The sequence below is a fragment of the Leiobunum rupestre genome, chromosome 1, assembly GCF_980474605.1.
Source record: "Leiobunum rupestre chromosome 1, qqLeiRupe1.1.hap1, whole genome shotgun sequence".
Classification (NCBI taxonomy): Eukaryota; Metazoa; Arthropoda; class Arachnida; order Opiliones; family Sclerosomatidae; genus Leiobunum; species Leiobunum rupestre.
In genome coordinates, this window is record NC_143384.1 from 36,047,798 (window position 1) to 36,069,062 (window position 21,265).

General features: G+C 37.6%; 1 protein-coding gene across 3 annotated transcripts in view; it reads right to left on the reverse strand.

Moving 5' to 3' along the window:
- The window catches only part of LOC149962227 (metabotropic glutamate receptor-like), a 331,639-nt gene that overhangs the window by 85,176 nt on the left and 225,198 nt on the right, over positions 1-21,265 (reverse strand). For all 3 annotated transcript variants that reach the window (XM_090179170.1, XM_090179168.1, XM_090179175.1), the window contains exons 6-8: positions 9,725-10,438; positions 7,346-7,600; positions 4,784-5,387 (exon numbers count right to left, since the gene is read on the reverse strand). In XM_090179170.1, coding sequence (XP_090035296.1) covers positions 4,784-5,387; positions 7,346-7,600; positions 9,725-10,291 — 1,426 coding nt within the window. In that variant the 5' untranslated portion in view covers positions 10,292-10,438. The remainder of the gene's footprint in view (positions 1-4,783; positions 5,388-7,345; positions 7,601-9,724; positions 10,439-21,265) is intronic.

A 21,265-nucleotide genomic window follows, 5' to 3' on the forward strand; every position in this document is an offset into this window, starting at 1 on the left:
TTTAACCGTTGATAGCTTCCCATTGATCGATTTTGCCATATACAGGGTTGCCACAGTTTTTTCACCATCAAATTCCCTGACTTTTCCATGTTTTCCCTGACCATCTCTGGAGATTTTCCCTGACTTATTTTGTGCCAAGATTTTGTATTTTTTAACCTATATTTTATTAAAAGTTTCCTATTTGCAACCGAAATTAAATTCTATGACACTTCCCTGATTTTTATACCCATATTCAAACTCCCTGACTCTCCCAGGAATCCAGGTTTTCCAGGTACCGTGGCAACCCTGAAGTGTATTAGCCTACCTGATCATTATTAATGTTATTATTATTTTACTGATTCCCCCAACTTCATTAAGTCGGTGGTATGCAGGAATATTTTAAATTTATACAACGATCTAAACTGTCATGTCGCGAGTTAGTATTGGCGGAAGCTTGATGTAACCCGGCCACCTGAATTAATGGCTTTAAAAAGTCGCTTGATGACTTAGGCCTAAGGTGGTGCCTTGGGTATTAGCATAGCTGATTATTATTATTATTATTAATATTATTTATCGCTTAACAAATGCTAAACATTCGTACGCACACTGAAACCCCAACGAATAACAAGGTAGCCAGAACTTGGATAAAACGAACCTAATTTCTTCGAACAGAAGCAAAAGTCTTTTCTTTCTTTAACACAAAGTGAAAAGCCTCTTGGAAGAACTAGAAGCCATTAAAGCCATTAGAGTCAGTGGCGGCGAGTCGTGTAGTTCACTTGGCAGGCCGAAATAAAGGCCTCGTCGCGTGGCCGGCTGTACCACGTCGGTCAATCGTGGCCCTCACTTTGACACTGCCAACTCTGACAAGCCGTCAGCCCGAAACCCCAAACCCCACCGTTATACAGAGCCGCGACTCAAATTGATGACAATACCCCCCTTCAAACTGCGCTAAGGGTTTACCAAATCCCAGGTTGTGTCCTATACCGTTACCTAGAAAGCTTATAGGTGACGGTCGGGGGTAAAGGCTGTTTCGATTCCTCAGGGGCAAGATTCCAGATGAGCGGCTGCGGATTCCTACGGCAGGTTCCGCTTACTTTTAGCGGAGAGTCTTTTGGCTGAACGAAGCTTATATTTAACAAGGGACGAAATGGGGCTTTTGGGGGTTTGGTGGCGATGGCCTCAAACTTTCTATTGTTCTGTCGATATTGGCCATTAGATTGACGTCTACTATAGCCAAAGCGCGGGTACGTTACGTATGTGGAATTTCAATGTTATTTTGGTTGTTGAAACTGGTTTCTTTATACCAAGAATGCATTTTTTCTACTTGGGGATAATGATTATGTTGAGACAATTTGCAAACCATTTCACGCTCTGCCAGGATGCGCCTCCTCTTAAATATCAATCATATCAACTCAGTATCTCATAAGTCAACTAGGCTAGGTTAATACCCTTGGCACCACCTTAGGCCCAGGTCACCTAGTGACTTTTGAAGCCATTAATTCAGGTGGCCGGGTTACAATGCGTAGGAGGGTTGTGGCAAGCCCCGAATGCCACGCGAGCCAACCGCTCTCTACACTCACTATTACCGTTAACCTCTACAAGTTTTTATGGAAAGGGAAAACCGAAGAACTCGGAAAAAACTCTTTAATCCGTGGGGAGGGAACTTGCAAATTCAACGCGGAAAGAGTAGTTCCGAGTTTTCAAACACACGTGGGCGAGGGGGAGCATGGTACCAGCCGATCATTTCCACATAGCCATTCATCTTAAATATAAATAAATACATTCTTGCAAGTTTATTTTCCCTAAACTATTGTGGAATCTGATTATTTCTAGACAATGATGCCAAAGTGTAAATAAATATATTCTTCGTTATACATATTAATAAAAATATCCGCAAATAATTCCAAATAAATTTGAAAATGTATTTAAAAACACACGAATCTGCCTAAAACATAATTTCAGGATTTTTGGGAAGATTTGACCTTAGATTATATAATGTATTCATTTATTTTAGATTATTAAATGCGACAAGTTTTCAGCAAATCGGAAAAATAAAAAATTGAAACAAAAATTACCTTTTAAGGGTTTCAATTCTAGACTAGTCTAGAGGGCTGCGTTCAGTAATAGCAATCAGAAGCAAAACTGTTTTTTATCCGTTGTGCTCTGTTGAGCAACGTGACGTCAGATTTTACTGAACGACTTTTTGGAAAATTGGAAAAAAATCGAGTAGTCGTCTGTTTTTCTACTGCTTTCACAGTCGAAAGGACTATTTGGGTACATTTGTTCGAATTTCATTCGTCCGAACGGTGGTACAAATGTCCGAATGATCATTTGTTCGAATGCCGTAAAACAGGATCGTAGGTCCGAAAACGTATTTCATTTGCCCGAAAAAATTATCACAACCTTTGTTGGTGATTTAGCCGTTCAATTTATGTTAACTTTACGGGCAAATTTCATTTGTTCGAATAATCGTTTGTCTGTTTTTTCGAACATTAGGAATTGGTTGTTTTTTTTTAAATATTGTTAATATAAGAAAATAGTAACATTACCGTGAACCTAACCTAACCTAACCTAAAATATCCACAACAAAACAACAATAAGAAATACTAATTTAGCGCCAGAATTCGGAAAAGTGATGCTACCGATTCGGACGAATGAAACAAACAAGTTGTCCAATTCGAACAATTGAAACATTTGTTATTTCGGCGGTTCGGGCGAATGAAATTCGAACATTTGTTCCACCGTTCGGACGAATGAAATTCGAACAAATGCACCTACCCCGAAAGGACATTCGAGGAACGAATCATAGAACCAAACGAAGACTTTTATTTTTAACTCTTAATGAAATATGAAATGATGACGAAATTGACGTAATGGTAACAAATCCAATCTGCGCAAATACTAGAAACAAAAAGATTGTGATTTCATTGGTAGCTTTGAATCAAATCAAAAAGAAATCATGCCCTGTTAGAATTAAAAGTTATGTTGAATAATCCGCCATGACAATTTAAAACCCCCAAAATAATCTTCCAGAAAATTTTCCAAGCGGGATCTTTATTACAGAAAATTTCCCGACTTACAACTCTGATTTATTTAGTTAATCCTAAATAAATGCTTAGAATTGGCATGGCTACGCCAATTCTTTTGCACATTTTCATTACTTTATTGAAAAGTATATTTTTCAAATAGAATATCCTGGATTTAAAATCACAATACAGTGTCTTATAAACCAGAAGAAACCGTCCAACCGCCTAAGACACCGTCCAACAGCGAGACAGCGCGTGGTTTAAATTGAAACTACCCCATAATGAACCGCGGTAAACTCGCCGTTACTACCGCGGAACTTGGAACTATTCATCAAAGCAAAATAAATTAAAACCCGCCAAATAAATTCCCTCGCAATTACCGCGTCCAATAAAAAAGCCACTAGATGGAGTTTAAAACAGCGGAGGCCGGAAGTCCCTGGACGACCAGCCCCGAAGAACACGGCGTCGTAAAGTCCTCCTCGTATAAAGGCCTATAAAACTAATTCTCAAACTAGCGTGATGTCAACGAGACGGGTCCCCGTAAGTCCGACTTAACGGCGATCGACTGGAAGGACGTACAGCGACTACAAAGGCCATAATAGGTCTTTAAAGAGGAAATTTAATGAAGTATAAAGGTCCATTTGGTGGCTTAGTTAAAGTCGCTGGAATTTTTAGCTTCCCCATAAACGGCCGTTCGATTGCCCGTCGTTAATTGACAGAGTCGCCGTCCTGGAATGCGCCGGTTATTCGCCGTTCGCGAGGCTGGCTTTTTATGACGACTGGGGTATGTCCGGAATGTCCGTAGCGCGGGGGTTTTGATGGACAGCGAAGTCGGTACTTGGCTCGTCTAAGAGGCGGAATTCTCTCGACAGAATCGCGTCGGACGTTTATCTAGGTTGGGTCCGGGATTTTAAATCCCAACCAGATTTGGGAAATTCGACACTGGTTTCTCTTTAAACTGGAATATAAACTATAATAAAGTGACTCTCAGTTAAAGTGGGACGTTGGCTTAAACCGGGTTCGTACAAAACTTCTGGAATTATATTCCTTGACATTTCCAGGTTTTCCCTGACCAAATTGCAAAATTTCCCGGACCATTTTTGTAGATTTCATTATTGTTTTGAGGTAAAAATCTTGAAAAATATAATAATAATAATAATAATCAGCTAGGCTAATACCCAAGGCACCACCTTAGGCCTAAGTCATCAAGCGAATTTTGAAGCCATTAATTCAGGTGGCCGAATTACAATGCGTATTACGTATTTTTAATACATTTTTGGACCATTTTAAAATTCCCTGACTATTCCCTCACCATTGGGAATCATTTTCAAAATCCCTGACTTTTCCCTGACCGTTTGGAAACATTTTAAAATGCCCTGTATTTCCAGGTTTTCCAGGTATTCCAGGTCGTGTACGAAAGTGGGGCGTTGGGGGAAAGTGGGACGTTGGCTAGCCAGAATTTGTCTGCTAGCCAGAATTTATCTGCTAGCCAGAATTTATCCGCTTCAAGAACCACAGGCAGCCATTTTGGAAAAACGTTTTTAATTCGGCAGCACAGAATCGGAGTAAAATGACGTCATAGCCTTACTCCGAAATCCCGGAACAAGCGAAAAGAAACCACCTACTTTAACAGATGGCGCGAGGAGAAACTATTGAAAACGTAGCTACTATCATAAATAAAAGGTATTTCGAGAGTACGTGTATGCCGGCAGATGGCAATTGAACTTAACACTATAGGTGACAAACGAAAATATAAATGGGAACGTGTTGGTACTCACCGACGAAGGAGACATTGAGCAGATAGGTGGTGTAGAAGTGTCCGCCGTCTATGTTTTTGAGGTCCTCGCAGTAGTCCGGCGGAACGCACAAGTCCACCCAGGCGTCGTGCAGGGCGTGGGCCATCGCGTACACTGCGTCTATCACAAACTGGACTTTGGACTCTTGCTTGTAGCCGACGCTTTCCTCCAGCCGCAGATTGGGAGAGCACTTCTTGATGCTGGTGTTCTCCCTGTCCTCGGTCAGCAAGTTCTTGGGCAACTTGCAGCTGAACAAGTTCTCCCAGTACTCCTCGAACCAGGGATTGCGCGTGTTGTTCGACGGGTTGAGTTGGCGCATGTATTCGTCGAACTCCCTGACGTGGTTCGAGAGCAGCTCCACCGTCACGGCACCCTCGGCCACGTCCTGGACCTCGTGCACGATGCTGTCCTGCTTGCCCCAGCCGTCACTGGCCACCCACATCAGGTCCGACGTCCCGTAGCCGCGCTCCTTCGCGCGCTTGGCGGCCAGCAACATCCCATTCGCGTCCTCGCCGCGAGCGAACATAACGACACCTTTGGCGTTCGTCTTCTGCTGGATGTTCTGGTAGATCGCGTCGAAGGTATCCTGCAACCATCGCCGATAACAACAACCGCCATCACGCGCGAATCACCACGAGAACGAGGGGAGAAAACGAAAACAACGTATTAATGAAGGATCTGCCTACTTTTAACAACAATTCTTAACTGTCCTACGTCCTTAGATTATCAAGTCTTGTTACACTATCCAAAGATGATATAAAAACTCCGTATCCTATATTGGAATTCAGAGAGCTTCCCGATTGTCAGTTTCGAAACCAAGCGATTACCTACTTCCGGCCTATAGTTGGTTACCAAAGGCGTACCGACCCGGGTTCAGAGGGTACATTTTTAACCGGGCGCCAAGCTGTCTTTCATAAATGGGGCGTCAAAAGCACTCCTATCTTTAAAATATCAATGTTATTTATAATTTTTTTCTGAATATAGCGGGACGCCAATTCAAAAATTTTGAACCGGGCGCCGTATACCGTCGGCACGCCTCTACTGGTTGCCATGGTGACTATGGAGCAAATATTTTCTGAGTTCAGAGGGAAGTGGGTAAGCGCTTTTGACTAGAATGTAAGGTACGAGCTGTTTATATTATCTTTGCACTATCTCAACACCAAATGAGGAATTTTTTAGCATTCATTTCTGAAGTATAATCCTTTAAAGGAACGCCATTTCGATTTTGCTGTCTCCCAAATTCGCCCTGGCCAAATGACAGAACGGGAACAACTATATGAATTCTGAGGTCGGGGTTTACCTCGGGGTTTACGATCGTTTTTGAGTTAAGGGGCAAGACCGTTAACATTCCAGAAACTATGATTTAACGAAAACGCTTCCAATATTTTAATTTTTCCCAAAATTGTTATTAATTTTTGAGGAAAGAATTTTCACTAAATATGGTAGATTTTTATTTAACGTATTTAATTTTGGGATTATTATAAGTAATTATAAATATTTATAATTTTAAGAGCGGAAATAACATTTATCATCTTCCAGTTAAAATACCGTTTTTAATCGTAATCTCTCTAATTATTATTTTTAGAGTAGAAATTACATTGATTGTCTTCCAGTTAAAATACCGTTTTTAATCATAATCTCTCTAATTATAATTTAAAGAGTAGAAATTACATTGATTTCCAGTTAAAATACCATTTTTAATCATAATCTCTCTAATTATAATTTAAAGAATAGAAATTACATTGATTTCCAGTTAAAATACCGTTTTTAATGGTAATCTCTCTATAATTTAAAGAGTAGAAATTACATTGATTTCCAGTTAAAATACCATTTTTAATCGTAATCTCTCTAATTATTATTTTTAGAGTAGAAATTACATTGATTGTCTTCCAGTTAAAATACCATTTTTAATCGTAATCTCTAATTATAATTTAAAGAGAAGAAATTACATTGATTTCCAGTTAAAATACCGTTTTTAATCGTAATCTCTCTAATTATAATTTAAAGAGTAGAAATAACATTGATTTACAGTTAAAATACCGTTTTTAATCGTAATCTCTCTAATTATTATTTTTAGAGTAGAAATTACATTGATTGTCTTCCAGTTTAAATACCATTTTTAATCGTAATCTCTCTAATTATTATTTTTAGAGTAGAAATTACATTGATTGTCTTCCAGTTAAAATACCGCTTTTAATCGTAATCTCTCTAATTATTATTTTTAGAGTAGAAATTACATTGATTGTCTTCCAGTTAAAATACCATTTTTAATCGTAATCTCTCTAATTATAATTTAAAGAGAAGAAATTACATTGATTTCCAGTTAAAATACCGTTTTTAATCTTAATCTCTCTAATTATAATTTAAAGAGTAGAAATAACATTGATTTCCAGTTAAAATACCGTTTTTAATCGTAATCTCTCATCTTTCGCGAAGATAGTGTAACAAAAACCCTCAATACTCTAAAGTCTGAACATATTTTACAGGCAATATATTAGTAAAATAGGGTAGATGACAAGTTATGGATATGCAAAGGTGACTTACCTCGCCGGCGGAATGAGGAACCTTTTCGCTGGTGGCGATGCAAATATTTCTGGCGCGGGCTTCTCGGACGAAAGCGGTCAAGCCCGAGTCGCCGTACTGACCCTCGGACGAAACCACCGAGATATAGGACCAATTGAAGACTTGAACCAAGTCCACTAGTGCCACTGCCTGGAACGTGTCCGGAGGAACTGTCCGCGCGAAGAAATCGTAGCGAGTCTTGTCCGAGAGGGAAGTTCCAGTCGACGCCGGACTCACCTGCGTGACAATGGACAGATATTGCATTCAAACCTCAAACTTTAAAAAAAAACCCGTTTCTATAGACTAGTTTTGGCGTAAAGGTTATGGATGCTTAGTGGAATTTGATATTTTCCGGTCACAGAGCAATGACCTTGAATCATGTCGTCAAGGTCATTCAAAATTTAACTCGACAACAATTGGGCTTAGAGACTCGGTTCCAATTAGAAAGATATGCGCCATCAATTTTTAGATCCAAGTAGCTCTGAACAGATCTAAATTAGACAAACATTCCTAGCAAGAATAGCTTTCAATTATTAACAATGGCTCATTTTTTATAATAGCCCGAAACCAAGATTTTAGTAAAGTCAGTAAAAGCTGTTGTAATTTCAGTTTTACCGTAACCCTTCTTTTTTCATAAGAGTCCAAGTCAATGGAAAAAGGTATAAAATATGGCCAAAAATGGCTAATAGTGGCTAATAGTGACAAATAGTGGATAACAAAGGAACATTGTGTGTAAAAAGCTAAAAACAATTAGTTTGATTGAAATGTTTTAAATATTTATTTAAGATTAGTAACATTATACTTAAATTTGCCTCAATACCCAAAAAAATGTCAAAAAAAGTTAAATCTGAGAAAATAATTTTTACGATTTTGTCAGAAAAAATATATAGGGTGTTTCAAACGGTTATAAAAAACTTAAAGGAGTTATAGGAGGTGAGTTGATAAGTTTGCCTGTTTTTCCCCATTTTCCTACGATGAGTTAAAAGAGTGCCAGAGAGCTTCAAAGTGTGGCTTACTAGCTATCACACGAACCCAAACCTTAATGTTCGCATTCCCCTGGTGCTTGATTTTGAGCTTGTTGCAGCCTACTTCCAGGGGCTAGTAGGCCACACTTGGAAACTCTCTGGCGCTCTTGTAACTCATCGTAGGAAAATGGGGAAAAAACAGGCATACTTCTCAACTCATCCCCTACAACTCCTTAACATTTTTGCATCACCTTTTGAAACACTCTGTATTATCAACTATTTTCTACATTGGCCAGTAAATTCCTGGAAAACCCATTATTTTCCAAATCTATTGGCCACCTCAGCTCGGAACGCTGGAAATTTCTAAGCGAATTAATTAATATTTTCCAAAAGTATTTTGAAGTTTCAAAATAAAATATCGAAATTCATTCTCGTCTTCAAATAGAAAGGGTGCAGACAAGAGCTTATTAAGATCTTCAAATTTCGATTAAGGCTTAAAGTTTCAGCGAGATATTACAGTCGATAAGTTTAGAAGAATTATTATTCGTAATTATAACGACCAAATGCGAGCCCAAAGTAATTAGACAGGGACAATAGAACTGGCTGGGAACTTAGCAGAACGTGTGGTTGCTTTGAACTTCAAAGTCGCGTTTGCTAACAGCTACATGCTGATTCGATAAATAAAACTAATATTATACTTTTAAAGTTTCAGTGGACTTTCAACTACTCATAGAGCCAAACTCCCCAAATGGCTACTTACAAGGAGTTGTTTATTGCCGATTTTGTTCAAAGTCGGGCGTATGTAGACCTATATGAGGTATGAAATTTCCCAAAGGGAGACGTTGCACTAGCCATTCGATTTGCCATGGCCACCGGAAATGTTTTTGAACACTTCAAACGAAATTAAGATTTTTTACTTATTTTACCTAAAAATTCTGCAAATTCTATACCAAAAATGTCCGAATTTACCCAAACTTTATGAAATTTACCTAAATGTGGTAAAAATTAACCATTTCGTGATATTCCAATTTAAAAAAAAATCGTAAAATTAATATACCCTGTGAAACTGAGAAAATTTCATGCTTTTTTAAATGGAGATTTTTTTGTTTCAAGTGGTCAAAAACATTTTCGGGTGCCATGGCAAATCGAAATGGTATTGCAACGTCTCCTTTTGGGAAATTTCATATCTCATATAGGTCTACATTAAGCTTGTTGCAGCCTACTTCCAGGGGCTAGTAGGCCACACTTGGAAGCTCTCTGGCGCTCTTTTAACTCATCGTAGAAAAATGGGGAAAAACAGGCTAACTTAAACTCAACCCTTACAACAAAAATGTCATAACCTTTTGAAATACCCTTTATATCTATGGATGCGACACACGATTTGTATAAATCTGACCTGAGGAATTCTGAAAAGCCTGAGCAAATTGGCGACTTGCAAGGAGACCTCGCTGTAAGATCCGCCGATGACCCCGGTAATGGCCTTATTGGAGAACTTGAGCTTGGGGGACGAACCATCGTCACACTGGAAGGAAGTGGCGTCCACAGTGTTGATGGAGGCGCGGATAAACTCCAGCGACTGGTTCAGCGCGTAACTATCACTGGAGCACGTGTCCATGATGGTGGCTCCCAGCTTGATGCTCCCCAGCAGTCCCGGGTCCCCGTTGATCTTGTCGATGGCGTACAGCATGGCCTCCAGCCTCTGGATGCCGCGGTCGCGGTTGATGGCGCCGCACTTGGTCTTGGTGCCCTTGGTGTGGACGGGGAACAGGCCGCCCAGCATGATCTGTCCCTCCTGGTGCACCTTCTGGCCGTGCGTGGCCAGCGTGGTCAGCAGGCGCCCTCCGAACATGATGTCGGGCATCCACAAGAGCGTCACCGGAAGCAGCAAGAAGAAAGGAACTGAGCCGTGCGACCCGCAGCGGCGACTCAACATGCTCGGAGCGAGCCATGACTCCAAATTCATGGCCACCGACTCAACCCCGACTGACTCGAACTCGGGGACTCGCTCGCTGAAGGGAAAGCGCCCACCGATGTGCTATCTGACGGGCTCCTTCCCTCTCCGCTCACTCCGAGCTACGAGACGCTCGCGACGACAAGAAGCTCGTTGGATCTGCGAAGAAAACGACACACACACTCAAATTAATACGGATGCAACGATATCGGCTATTCGTCGCCGATAATATCGGCTTATATATCGGCCGATATTAACAGTAGTGTATATGTTAAATTCATTGTAAAAGATGGTAAAGTGCACTGCGTTACCATTTAATTTTATTCCAATTTTCATGAAAAAAGGTTTGCTAGAGCATATCCGAATATGTTTATTTTCATAAGTCTATAATATGAATCTAAAAGTTTGTCACTTTGGGGAATATTTTCTTCTTGTGACGTTATCACAAGAAGAAAATCTCCCCCTAGCGAGGCGCTACATGTGACGCGTTAGCGAGCGGACGCAAAACGGCGACGAAGTTCGTTATGCAGTCTGTATTGCGAAAAGCTCTCAGTAAAACTTTTGCATGTGATGAGTAGGAATTAAGTGTCACACTTATGTAATAATATTATAGGCCTACACCATTACATTTATGATATTTTCTACCACAAATCGAATATGGCTGTTTTTTATTTGTTTACACTCGTAACCCCCTGTCTTAAAAAAGGTGTAATCTAGCTTCTGAAATCGGGCGTCCGTGGCGCGGTCAATCAAATCAAGTATTATCATTAGTTATTTAATCGAGAATATTCTAATTTTTAAATGTTTTTCCTGAAAATATTTTTATCGGCTTCGTTTAAGCCAGTATGGGCCGATACCGATAATAGTAAAATAGACCGATATATCGGTGCATCCTTACAAATGGCGCCAGTTACCTTAGTTTCCAGGTCCGGACTGGGACCTAAAACCGGCACGGGCATTTTAGAAACGTCGGCCCCTACTTCCCACAAAAACACTACATTGTCATGCAGGCTAGACGGCCTCACGGCCCTTTGACCACCTATGGCCAGTCCGGGCCTGTTAGTTTCTGATAAATCTAGTGGCAGAAATGCAAACCTCGATGACGCACCATAAATATGAAACGTCATATTCCCTTTAATGAAAACGTTTTCATTAAGGCTAGCTAGGTGTTGGAATGGGCACTTTCGCCCAGGGTTTAAAAAACCCGTGTTTTTAAAAATACCCAGCCCAGTGGGTTTTTTGGGTTTTTTCGGGTTTTATTGGGTATTTATGGGTTTTATTGGGTTTTTTATTTTAAAAATATTAAATATATTATGTTCATAAAATTATTATTGTTTATTAAATATATTATGTTTATTAAATATGTTATGTTTATTAAATATGTTATGTTTATTAAATATGTTATGTTTATTAAATATGTTATGTTTATTAAATATAATAACAATTTAATTTTACAATTTTAGATGTGAAAAGGTAATGAAACTTGTGAAAGTCTATAGATATTTCCGCGCTGAACCAAAACACTGGTAATAGGCTAATAGTCTAATAGAGTAGTAACACTCTGTAGCTTTGGCCATGGCCGCCATTTTGGTCGCCAATTTTTTATTTATAGGAAAGAGCATGGGTGACGTACTAGGACGTCACAGTGCCATTACTCTATAAAGATTTAGATATAAGGTTGTTTAGATAATAAAAGTAATATAAATCTTACTCTTAGTAAGTTAGTCTTTTTAAGTTCTTTACAAGTTGTAAGAATATTTTTAAATGTCTAAGATAATAAATATCTAAAAATTTTCCACTCGTGTTTTTTAAAATTCAAAACTTTGAATGGGGTTTTTTTAAGTGGGTTTTTTAAGTGGGTTTTTTAAGTGGGTTTTTTAAGTGGGTTTTTTAAGTGGGTTTTTTAAGTGGGTTTTTTAAGTGGGTTTTTTAAGTGGGTTTTTTAAGTGGGTTTTTTAAGTGGGTTTTTTAAGTGGGTTTTTTTTGTGTTTTTTTTTAATTCGAACCCTGCTTTCGCCTCGCACTGTACGGAAACTCGCGTTGAGTTCCCCAGGTCACTTCCCACTAGTTAAATGGTATTTTTACAGAGTTCTTAGGTCTCTCCTTCCATATTCACTTGTGGACGTTAACGGTATTTTGTAAGTGTAGGGAGCTGTTGGCTCGCGTGGCATGAAAAGCTTGTCACCACCCTCCTACGCAATTTAACCTTGCTGCATGAATTGATGTCTTTAAGAGTCTCGGTGTTGTGTTGTGTATTAGCTTAGCTGATTATTATTATTATGAATATTATTATTATTATTATAATCAGAAGTAAATGAACCGAATTTATCGAAATAGCGCTCAGAATCGTTTTTTTTTTTCGGTCTAGGAGCGCGCAAAATTTCAATTTCGAGGTCAAAATGTAACTTCATAAGGAAAACACCTCCAACATGGGGAGTATAGCAGTCTGATAATTTCGGTTCATTTACTTCTGTTATTATTTATAGAACATTTTACGTTCTGCAGGTTATTGAAGTCACTATACCAAAGACTTTAATTAGCTTGCCATTTGGTAGTGTTCTGATTTTACAATAACAAAAATAATATTAAATATCAAGTAAACAAGGTTGTGCCTTGGGTATTAGCCTATAGCTGATTGTCATTATTACAACATTAAAGGTTTTTCAGGATTTTGAAGTCACTACAAAAGACTATAATTAGTTTGCCGTTTGGCAGTATTCTGATCTTACAATAATAAAACAATAATAATCAGTATTTCTAAAAAGCAACCGTTTTGGAGAAAGGTCCAGGCCAGTGGCCAACAGTGGAAAATTGTCAAGAAGTGGCAAATAGTGGCTTATAAAGGAAAATTACATTTGAAAGCTAAAAAATTTTTAGTCTTAGTTTATACTGAATTTACAATGTTCGAATTAATTATTCCAAAAAAAATCTGAAAATACCTATGCTTATTGCAAATATGCCTTAAGTAGCCCAAATCAGAAAATTATCTGTTAAAATGTGTTTTTATTATTATTTTATAATTTTCTGTGGTAAAAATAATTATTGGTCACATTAATTATAGTAATCAACTAGGCTACAAACCAAGGCACTACATAATTTAGAGATGAGTGTGGTGAATGCAGGGCCGTTTCGTCCAATGGGCACAATGGGCACCGTGCCCAGAGCCTACGATGGTTCGAAGGGGCCTACGAATGTTTATGAGTGTGAAAACATTCAAGTAAAAAACTGTATTCTTAGAAATAGCGCCTAAAAAGTTCTTAGTGCCCAGGGTCTACAAAGGTATTAGTACTCAGGGCCTACAAAGGTCTTAGTGCCCAGGGCCTTCAAGAGTATTAGTGCCCAAGGCCTACAAAGGCCCAGAACCTACAACGGTCTTGGTTCCCACGGTCTACAAAGGTCTTAGTGCCCACGGTCTACAAAGGTCTTAGTGCCCAGGGCCTACAAATATATTAGTGCCCAGGGCCTACAAATATATTAGTGCCCAGGGCCTACAAAAGTCTTAGAGCCCAGGGCCTACAAAGGTATTAGTGCTAAGGGCCTACAAAGGTCTTAGTGCCCAGGGCCTTCAAAAGTATTAAAGCCCAGGGCCTTCAAAGGTATTAGTGCCCGAAACCTACAACAGTCTTAGAGCCCAGGGCCTACAAAGATATTAGTGCCCAGGGCCTACAAAGGTATTAGTGCTAAGGGCCTACAAAGGTATTGAAGCCCAGGGCCTACAAAGGTCTTAGTGCCCAGGGCCTACAAAGGCCCAGAAAATACAATGGTCTTAGTGCCTACAAAGGTATTAGTGCCCAGGGCCTACAAAGGTATTAGTGCTCAGGGCCTACAAAGGTATTAGTGCCCAGGGCCTACAAAGGTATTAGTGCTCAGGGCCTACAAAGGTATTAGTTCCCAGGGCCTACAATGGTATTAGTTCCCAGGGCCTACAAAGGTATTAGTGACCAAAACCTACAACGGTCTTACTGCCTACAAAGTTCTTAAAATGGTACTGGGTGAATGTATCCTGAGCAGCGATACAAACTAGTCGGTGACCTGCCATGTCAATGTAAAAAGGGAATAGAAGTTGAAACCCGAGATCTCTATCCGGAACACCATAGTCAAGGCCTTCTTACATCATCTACAGTGGTCGTAATAGAAATCCTTTTTCCGGGACGGAGAAGGCCAATGTCTTTTTCGCATGCAACGCCGCAATTCGGACGACAAGCAATTCCTCTTTTTCCCGCGGGCTAAGCAGCCAAGGCCCGACCAAAATCACTTGTCGAGCTGAGTAGGCAAATTCCGACAACCAACGGGGGAAATATCCCCGCCCCCACTCTCCCCATTTCCAAGGAAACCAGAAGTTTTCCCAGCGATTCAACAATCGGAGTTCGATTCGAGGAAATAAGCGTGACATCGGCATTTAGCTTCTTATTGTCTTCCCCCATTCGCGTGGGCTAGTTCGAATAGTTGGAACCAACCGTGCACCGTGGTTTTCTTTTGGTTTCCATTTCGGAAGCTCTTCTCGGGGTCGCGTGGACCACGAGGGCTCGGATATCCCGGCTAAAAAAGAACTATCCACGACAGGAAAATTTAAATATGAACTACTAGCACTGATTTTGGATTGCATGGAATTAATAAGTTTTTTTCAGATTATCACGAAAGCAAGAAGTTCTTAGAAGATTTCGCCAAAACGTCGTTTAGAAAATTGGAAATTTGGAAATATTTCAAAAATAATGAAATCGGCCATAAAACCAGAAATTTGTCAAGATTTCATAATAAAATTTGGCAATAAAACAAGAAATTCGGGTAAATTTCCATAGTTTCGAAATCACTCAATAAAACAAGAAATTCGGGTAAATTTCCATAGTTTCGAAATCACTCAATAAAACAAGAAATTCGGGTAAATTTCCATAGTTTTGAAATCACTCAATAAAACAAGAAATTCGGGTAAATTTCCATAGTTTTGAAATCACTCAATAAAACAAGAAATTCGGGTAAATTTCCATAGTTTTGAAATCACTCAATAAAACAAGAAATTCGGGTAAATTTCCATAGTTTTGAAATCACTCAATAAAACAAGAAATTCGGGTAAATTTCCATACATAAATTATAGTAAAAACAACGTTAATTGCACAGTGTAATTAAAGTTGTTTTTACTATTCTTAATGAACATATACACAGGTGTTTTTCCTTTTTAATTATAAATTTCCATAGTTTTAAAATCACTAAATAAAACAAGAAATTCGGGTAAATTTCCATAGTTTTTAAATCAGTCAATAAAACAAGAAATTTGGGTAAATTTCAATATTTTTGAAATCAAGTCAATAAAACAAGAAATTCGGGAATATTTCCATAGTTTTTAAATCAGTCAATAAACAAGAAATTCGAGAAGATATCCAAAATTAAGAAAAAATGAAAATAAACCCAGAAATTCGAGAAGATTTCCATAATTATTATATAAGGCAATAAAATAAGAAATTCGTAAGAGTCTCAAAATAAAATAAGAACAAAAAAACCCGGAAAAAATAATTCTTAAATAAAATAAAAATGAATAAAAAATTAAATATATATAAAAAAAGATCGAAAATATTAATAAAATTATTAAAAAAACTTTTTATCTGAAAAAAATCCCGTAGACATTTCTAGTCTATTTTTAAACTTTCGACGTACATTGAATGGAAATAAGCCCTAAGCCTCCCTAAATTCCGAATCCATGAATAATTAAGATAAAAAAATCGATATTACGTTACTATTATAAACATTAACGATACATTATCTTTTTATGGGCTAAATTGGGGACATACTACAAAAGAACCCCGATACCAGATTGCCACGATAACTTCCATTGAGTCGAAGCAATTTATTTTACGACCAAAATAAAAATAAAATAAACATAACGTCTAGAATTTTTTGTTACAAAAAGCAACGTAAAATGTAATGAGAAATTTATGCACCATAAAAATAATAATACAGTTTTCATTAGAATTTCTAAACATGCGACGTATAAAATATAAACTGATATGCCGCGTTGAATATAACTTGACTACATGGTTTAAATAGAATGAGTTTCCAGAATTAAGTTTTCATAAATAATGCATCGGTAATATATATTAAAATTTAAACTTAAATTAATCTCAACCCAATGCAATTAAGACTTTAGTTTGCGTTGTTAGAAAACTATTTTCATAAATACACCGAAATATTATTGAGATTTAAATTAATACTTTTTGAAAAAAATAGATAGATTTAAATCTCGGACAATATTTATGGTTTTTTTTTAAATTATTTCAATTAAATCTCTAACATTATTATTGTAATTATATCACTCTGACTAGTGTAAATATAATAAACTTGAAATAAAGTAATGTTCACCGATTGACTGTATACTATAGAACACTATTTTTAAAAACAAAAATTTAAAATCAAAAACAAAAATATAAAGTTTACGTGCCGAAACATGTAATGTAAACTTTATATTTTCTTTTTAAAAATAAAGTGTTCTAGAGTGTACAGGCAATCGTTTAAAATTACTTTATTTCAAGTTAATCTAACATTATTAATGGATTTTAAAAAAAATTATTAAAATCTCTGATAATATCAATGGTTTTTACCTCTCCGAGGGGACAAAGTCCCCTAGGAGGGGTTATACAACCACCGTATCTGTCTGTGAGTCTGTGGGTCAGGCCTGCGAACGCGTTCGCATTTTCGGTGCAAAGTGTAATCACTGCGTACGCAGTTTCTCGAAGGGTTGGCAAAACCACCGTGTGACGGTGAGCGTTAACGGATGCATTTGCGGTTTGGTTGGGTTGGCGTTTTTTCGCTCACCGTCGTGATGGTTTGGTGTATTACGTTTTTGTAATGTTTATGCGTAGGTTGTGAGTGTTGAATTTGTTGTGTTTGTGTTCTGATGGTTGTGCATGTTGAGTCTGTTGTGTTTATATGGGCGTTTTCTCTCCAACTTCTTCTTAATGACTTTGGGACGGACCGAATGCTGAGTGTAATGCTACCTCTCAACGTCCAATGGCAGGGTTTCCACCAGTTGTACACGGTATTCGTCTTAGTATCAATTTGCGATCGCATCGGGCGGGATTTGAACCCGAGACCTCCTGCTTGACAGGCGGACGTTCTACCACAGAACCACCGACACTTGTTACGCCTTATTGAAAATTAGACCTTCAGCTTTATCGGAAGCGTATTTAATAGAGTACGAAATTTTGGTTTAATTGAAATAGAATTGAAATTGAAATTATTGCATCGAAGAAATTCTAATTTAGCGTTTCTCTATTGATTAAAGTCAAATGCGCCACCCAGGTTTCGAACCCAGACCAATCGGCTTGGCAGTCGAGCGCTCTACCACAGAACCACCGATAGCTGCTTAGGTTCATTGAAATTAAGACACGCATCGTAAGCATAATAGGTAATAAAGTCTTTTTTATTAATGAATTTATGAAGGCCAAATCTGGGTTTTTTACGAATGAAATTTTAAAGGTTAAATCTTGTTTTAGCGCAGTCAGCCGAGATAAGAGGGTTAAAGGGTAGACCCTGTGGGTGGTCCACTTTGTTACTTTTTGTTATTTATTTACGGGTATTATTAACGACCTATATATAGTTGTGTTAATTCAAAGGAGATAATTTAACGTTAATTGCTTTAAGAGCTGGCGGTTAGTCAAGTGGCTCTCTGTGCTTTGTTGATGGTAAGGTTTTTGCTTCTTGTAAATATATTTGGTGTGGATATTTGGATATCTACGATTTCTAACGCAGTCAATGATTTCCTGGGTGTGCGAGTCATTATACGATATTGGAAATTGGACGGCGCATTGGTCTTTTTCATGCGATGTGTGTCACAACGTCAACTGGAAGTCTACGAGCGTTGAAATAAAATGAGCGTTAAAGATGCGGCAAGTATTTCGTAAGTGAGAAAAATACAAATACCATCTGTAGATATTTCTTTCATTAAAATTTGCTTAGTATTATATTCAACTGATAAACATGTACAGTAAAAAGGATTGAATTCAATTGTGCATTGTGTAAGTCTAACTCGCTGTTGTAACTACTTAATTTATAATATTCTGAATAAATTAAACTCGATTTATTTCGTCTCAATTATTTAAATTAAAATTAAAATTTTATACCGGGCAGGGTTTGAACGGAGAATACGTTTTTCGTAAATAACTCTGAATTGCGGAGATATCTTTGGGGGTCGTGTCGAGAAATTAATACCACTAGGGACCATTCTTCCGAGGAGAGGTATATTTTGGCTTGCCAACTTGTTTTTAAATAATTTAATATAAGGAAATAATATTGGAATTAAATCTCTGACAAAAGGTATATTCCCATTCGACCGAATTCAATATGTTTCCGAAATATAGCCCAAAAGGCGGATTCGGTTCATTGGGACCTTTTGTTTTGTTTTTTACTTCTGCCCCGAGATATAGCAGGGTACGCCAAAAACGTTATACCTAAACAAAATTGCTACAGGTGTACTAACGGTAAGGTTAGGTTAGGTTAGTCTCTCACTTCCCTAGGGTGGCGCGCTTTTATAAATATATTTATGCTTTGAACTTTTTATTTATATCAAGAATACAATAATTCGAACAATTCGAAACACTTATTTATATAAGAAGTAAACATATTTAAAAAACGTCTCATAAAAACGAAATTTGATGTACTATAAAAAATAATATAAACGTGCAAAATTGGGCTGTAAACCGCACAATTGGGGTATTTTCGATCGATTGGGACTCAATGTTAAATCGTTTTCGAACGAATGGGATTTTGGTCGAATGGGACCAAAGCGACAATATAAATGATATCTTGAAAACATTATTTGATATAACTCTCTGACCATATCAATGATTTCTATAAAAAAAATTGATTTAAATCTGAAAATATCAATGATTTTTATGATAAAATAACTTAATTTACATTTCTGACAATATCTATGATTTTTTAAAAATAACTTAATTTACATTTCTGACTGTATCGATAATTTTTTTAAATAATTTAATTTAATTTTTTTTTACAATATCAATGATTTTTTTTTTAAAAATGGTTTAAACATTATCAGTTTTTTTAATGATTTAAATCTCTAACGATGAAGAATCTTTTTAATAATTTGATTTAAATGTCTGACAATATCAATGATTTCTTCAAAAAATAATTTGATATAAATCTTTGACATAATAAATGTCTGACAATATCAATGATTTCTTCAAAAAATAATTTGATATAAATCTTTGACATAATAATTTGATTTGAAACCTCTGACACTATAGTATGATTTTTTTTTAAATAATTGCATTTAAATATCTGACAATATGACATTTTGAGGTTCAAAATATTTTAGGGCTTTCGTAATAAAGAAAGTTAGTTAAATTTCCTCGATAGAGCGTTCTATAAAATCGGTGTGGGGTGCTCTCCCCCTTTTGAGTTCGGAGGCGGTGAAGGTTTGGCCGGGTTTTTTGTGTGAGAGAAAAATATTTATCTGGCAAACCCGTAAGAAATTGAGAGCAGTCGATTTTTAGGAGTAGCATAGTTGCTAGCCTAGGCTTCACTAATTTCCGGCTTTCCGCGCCGTTTTTTTTATTTTAAATGATTTTTGTAATAAATGTATGATGGCAAATAAGCAAAATACTAGTCCCAAATCCACGGGTTTAAAAAGAAACTTAGATCATGAAAATATTCTTAACCCCAAACATACTTCAACACCAGTCCTAGGGTCCCTCCTACAACTCCTAAAAGGTACGTCCATAGATATAAGAAATGTATATAAAGGTCTAGATAAATTTCGGGGCGTCTAAGCCTAACATAAAATACGGAATTGACACCTAGCAGACACCGAGGAAGGCACGTGACCAAGAGCGCGAGCTCTCTTAGCATTTTAGTACTAAGGGCTTGACATTTCCGCAGGCTGCAGTCTATTTAGACACCATCTGTTGGTGACTTTTAGTATAATTTTTAAGCAGGAGACAATGGCTCTCGCGACGATAGCACGAGCTTTCTTACCGATAGATAGCGCCTTATAAGGATAGCCTGCAGAAATTACGCCTTTCTGCTAGATGTCACCTCCGTATTCACTCCCTTTGAAATATTTTATCTAGACCTTTATATACGTTTCCTATATCTATGGGTACGTCTCTAAAATATTCATATAAAGACAAGACATAAGCCGAATTCACTTAAACCAAAGAATAACAAATGTTGTCAGTCCTGCTGAACTAGCTCTATAGTCTGTATGAAAAGTTTGGCCGGTTTTGGGCCGATTTTATAGAGCGCGCTTTTGCAAACTCTCAGAAGTAATCAAAATATCGGCGTAAAATTTAATTTAACTCAAAAATTGGTTTTAAAGTTTAGGGTATCGAATCCCGAAGTTTCCCTTAATAGGTCAACCCAAAACCCTGGTGTTCCCAAGGTTACCTAAATTCGGAGGAAACTATTTCGGCTTTAAAAGGCCGACGCGCTGGAGGAACAGCTGCTCTAAAACCGTTTTGTCTTCCGCCAAATCGAGCTTCCCATTTGTTTACGAAAATAAAACCAATACGCGACGTATTTAGCTGACACCATTGGGCGGAAACACCGAATAGTCGCGGTCTACGTATAAATCTACCATTTACGCTATCAGGTAATGCTTCTTTAAAAAAATCAACCCCACTTGGTACCGAAATCTTAGAAATACCGGTTTGCCAAGTCACCTTTGATAATATTGTCAGATAAGGTTACAACGTTTCCCGGAATTTGATAAAAGGTAAAAGTCCATTTATATTTTGGGCTTTGGCCGATCGGGACGAAGTAAGTTTTGGAGGACGTCAGCCATAAATTTTCTCGGTCTAACCTCGACTCTAAAGGCTAGGCGAGCCCCTCTACTCCGTAACGCTTCTTACCCGCCCTCCACTACGCATTGTCGACGTTACTTAGCGTATACTTGGAAAACCGCCTAACCTAGATATTACGGAGTAACGTTAAACGTCGAGCTGAAAGTCCACAAACGGAAAAATTGGATAATTCAGA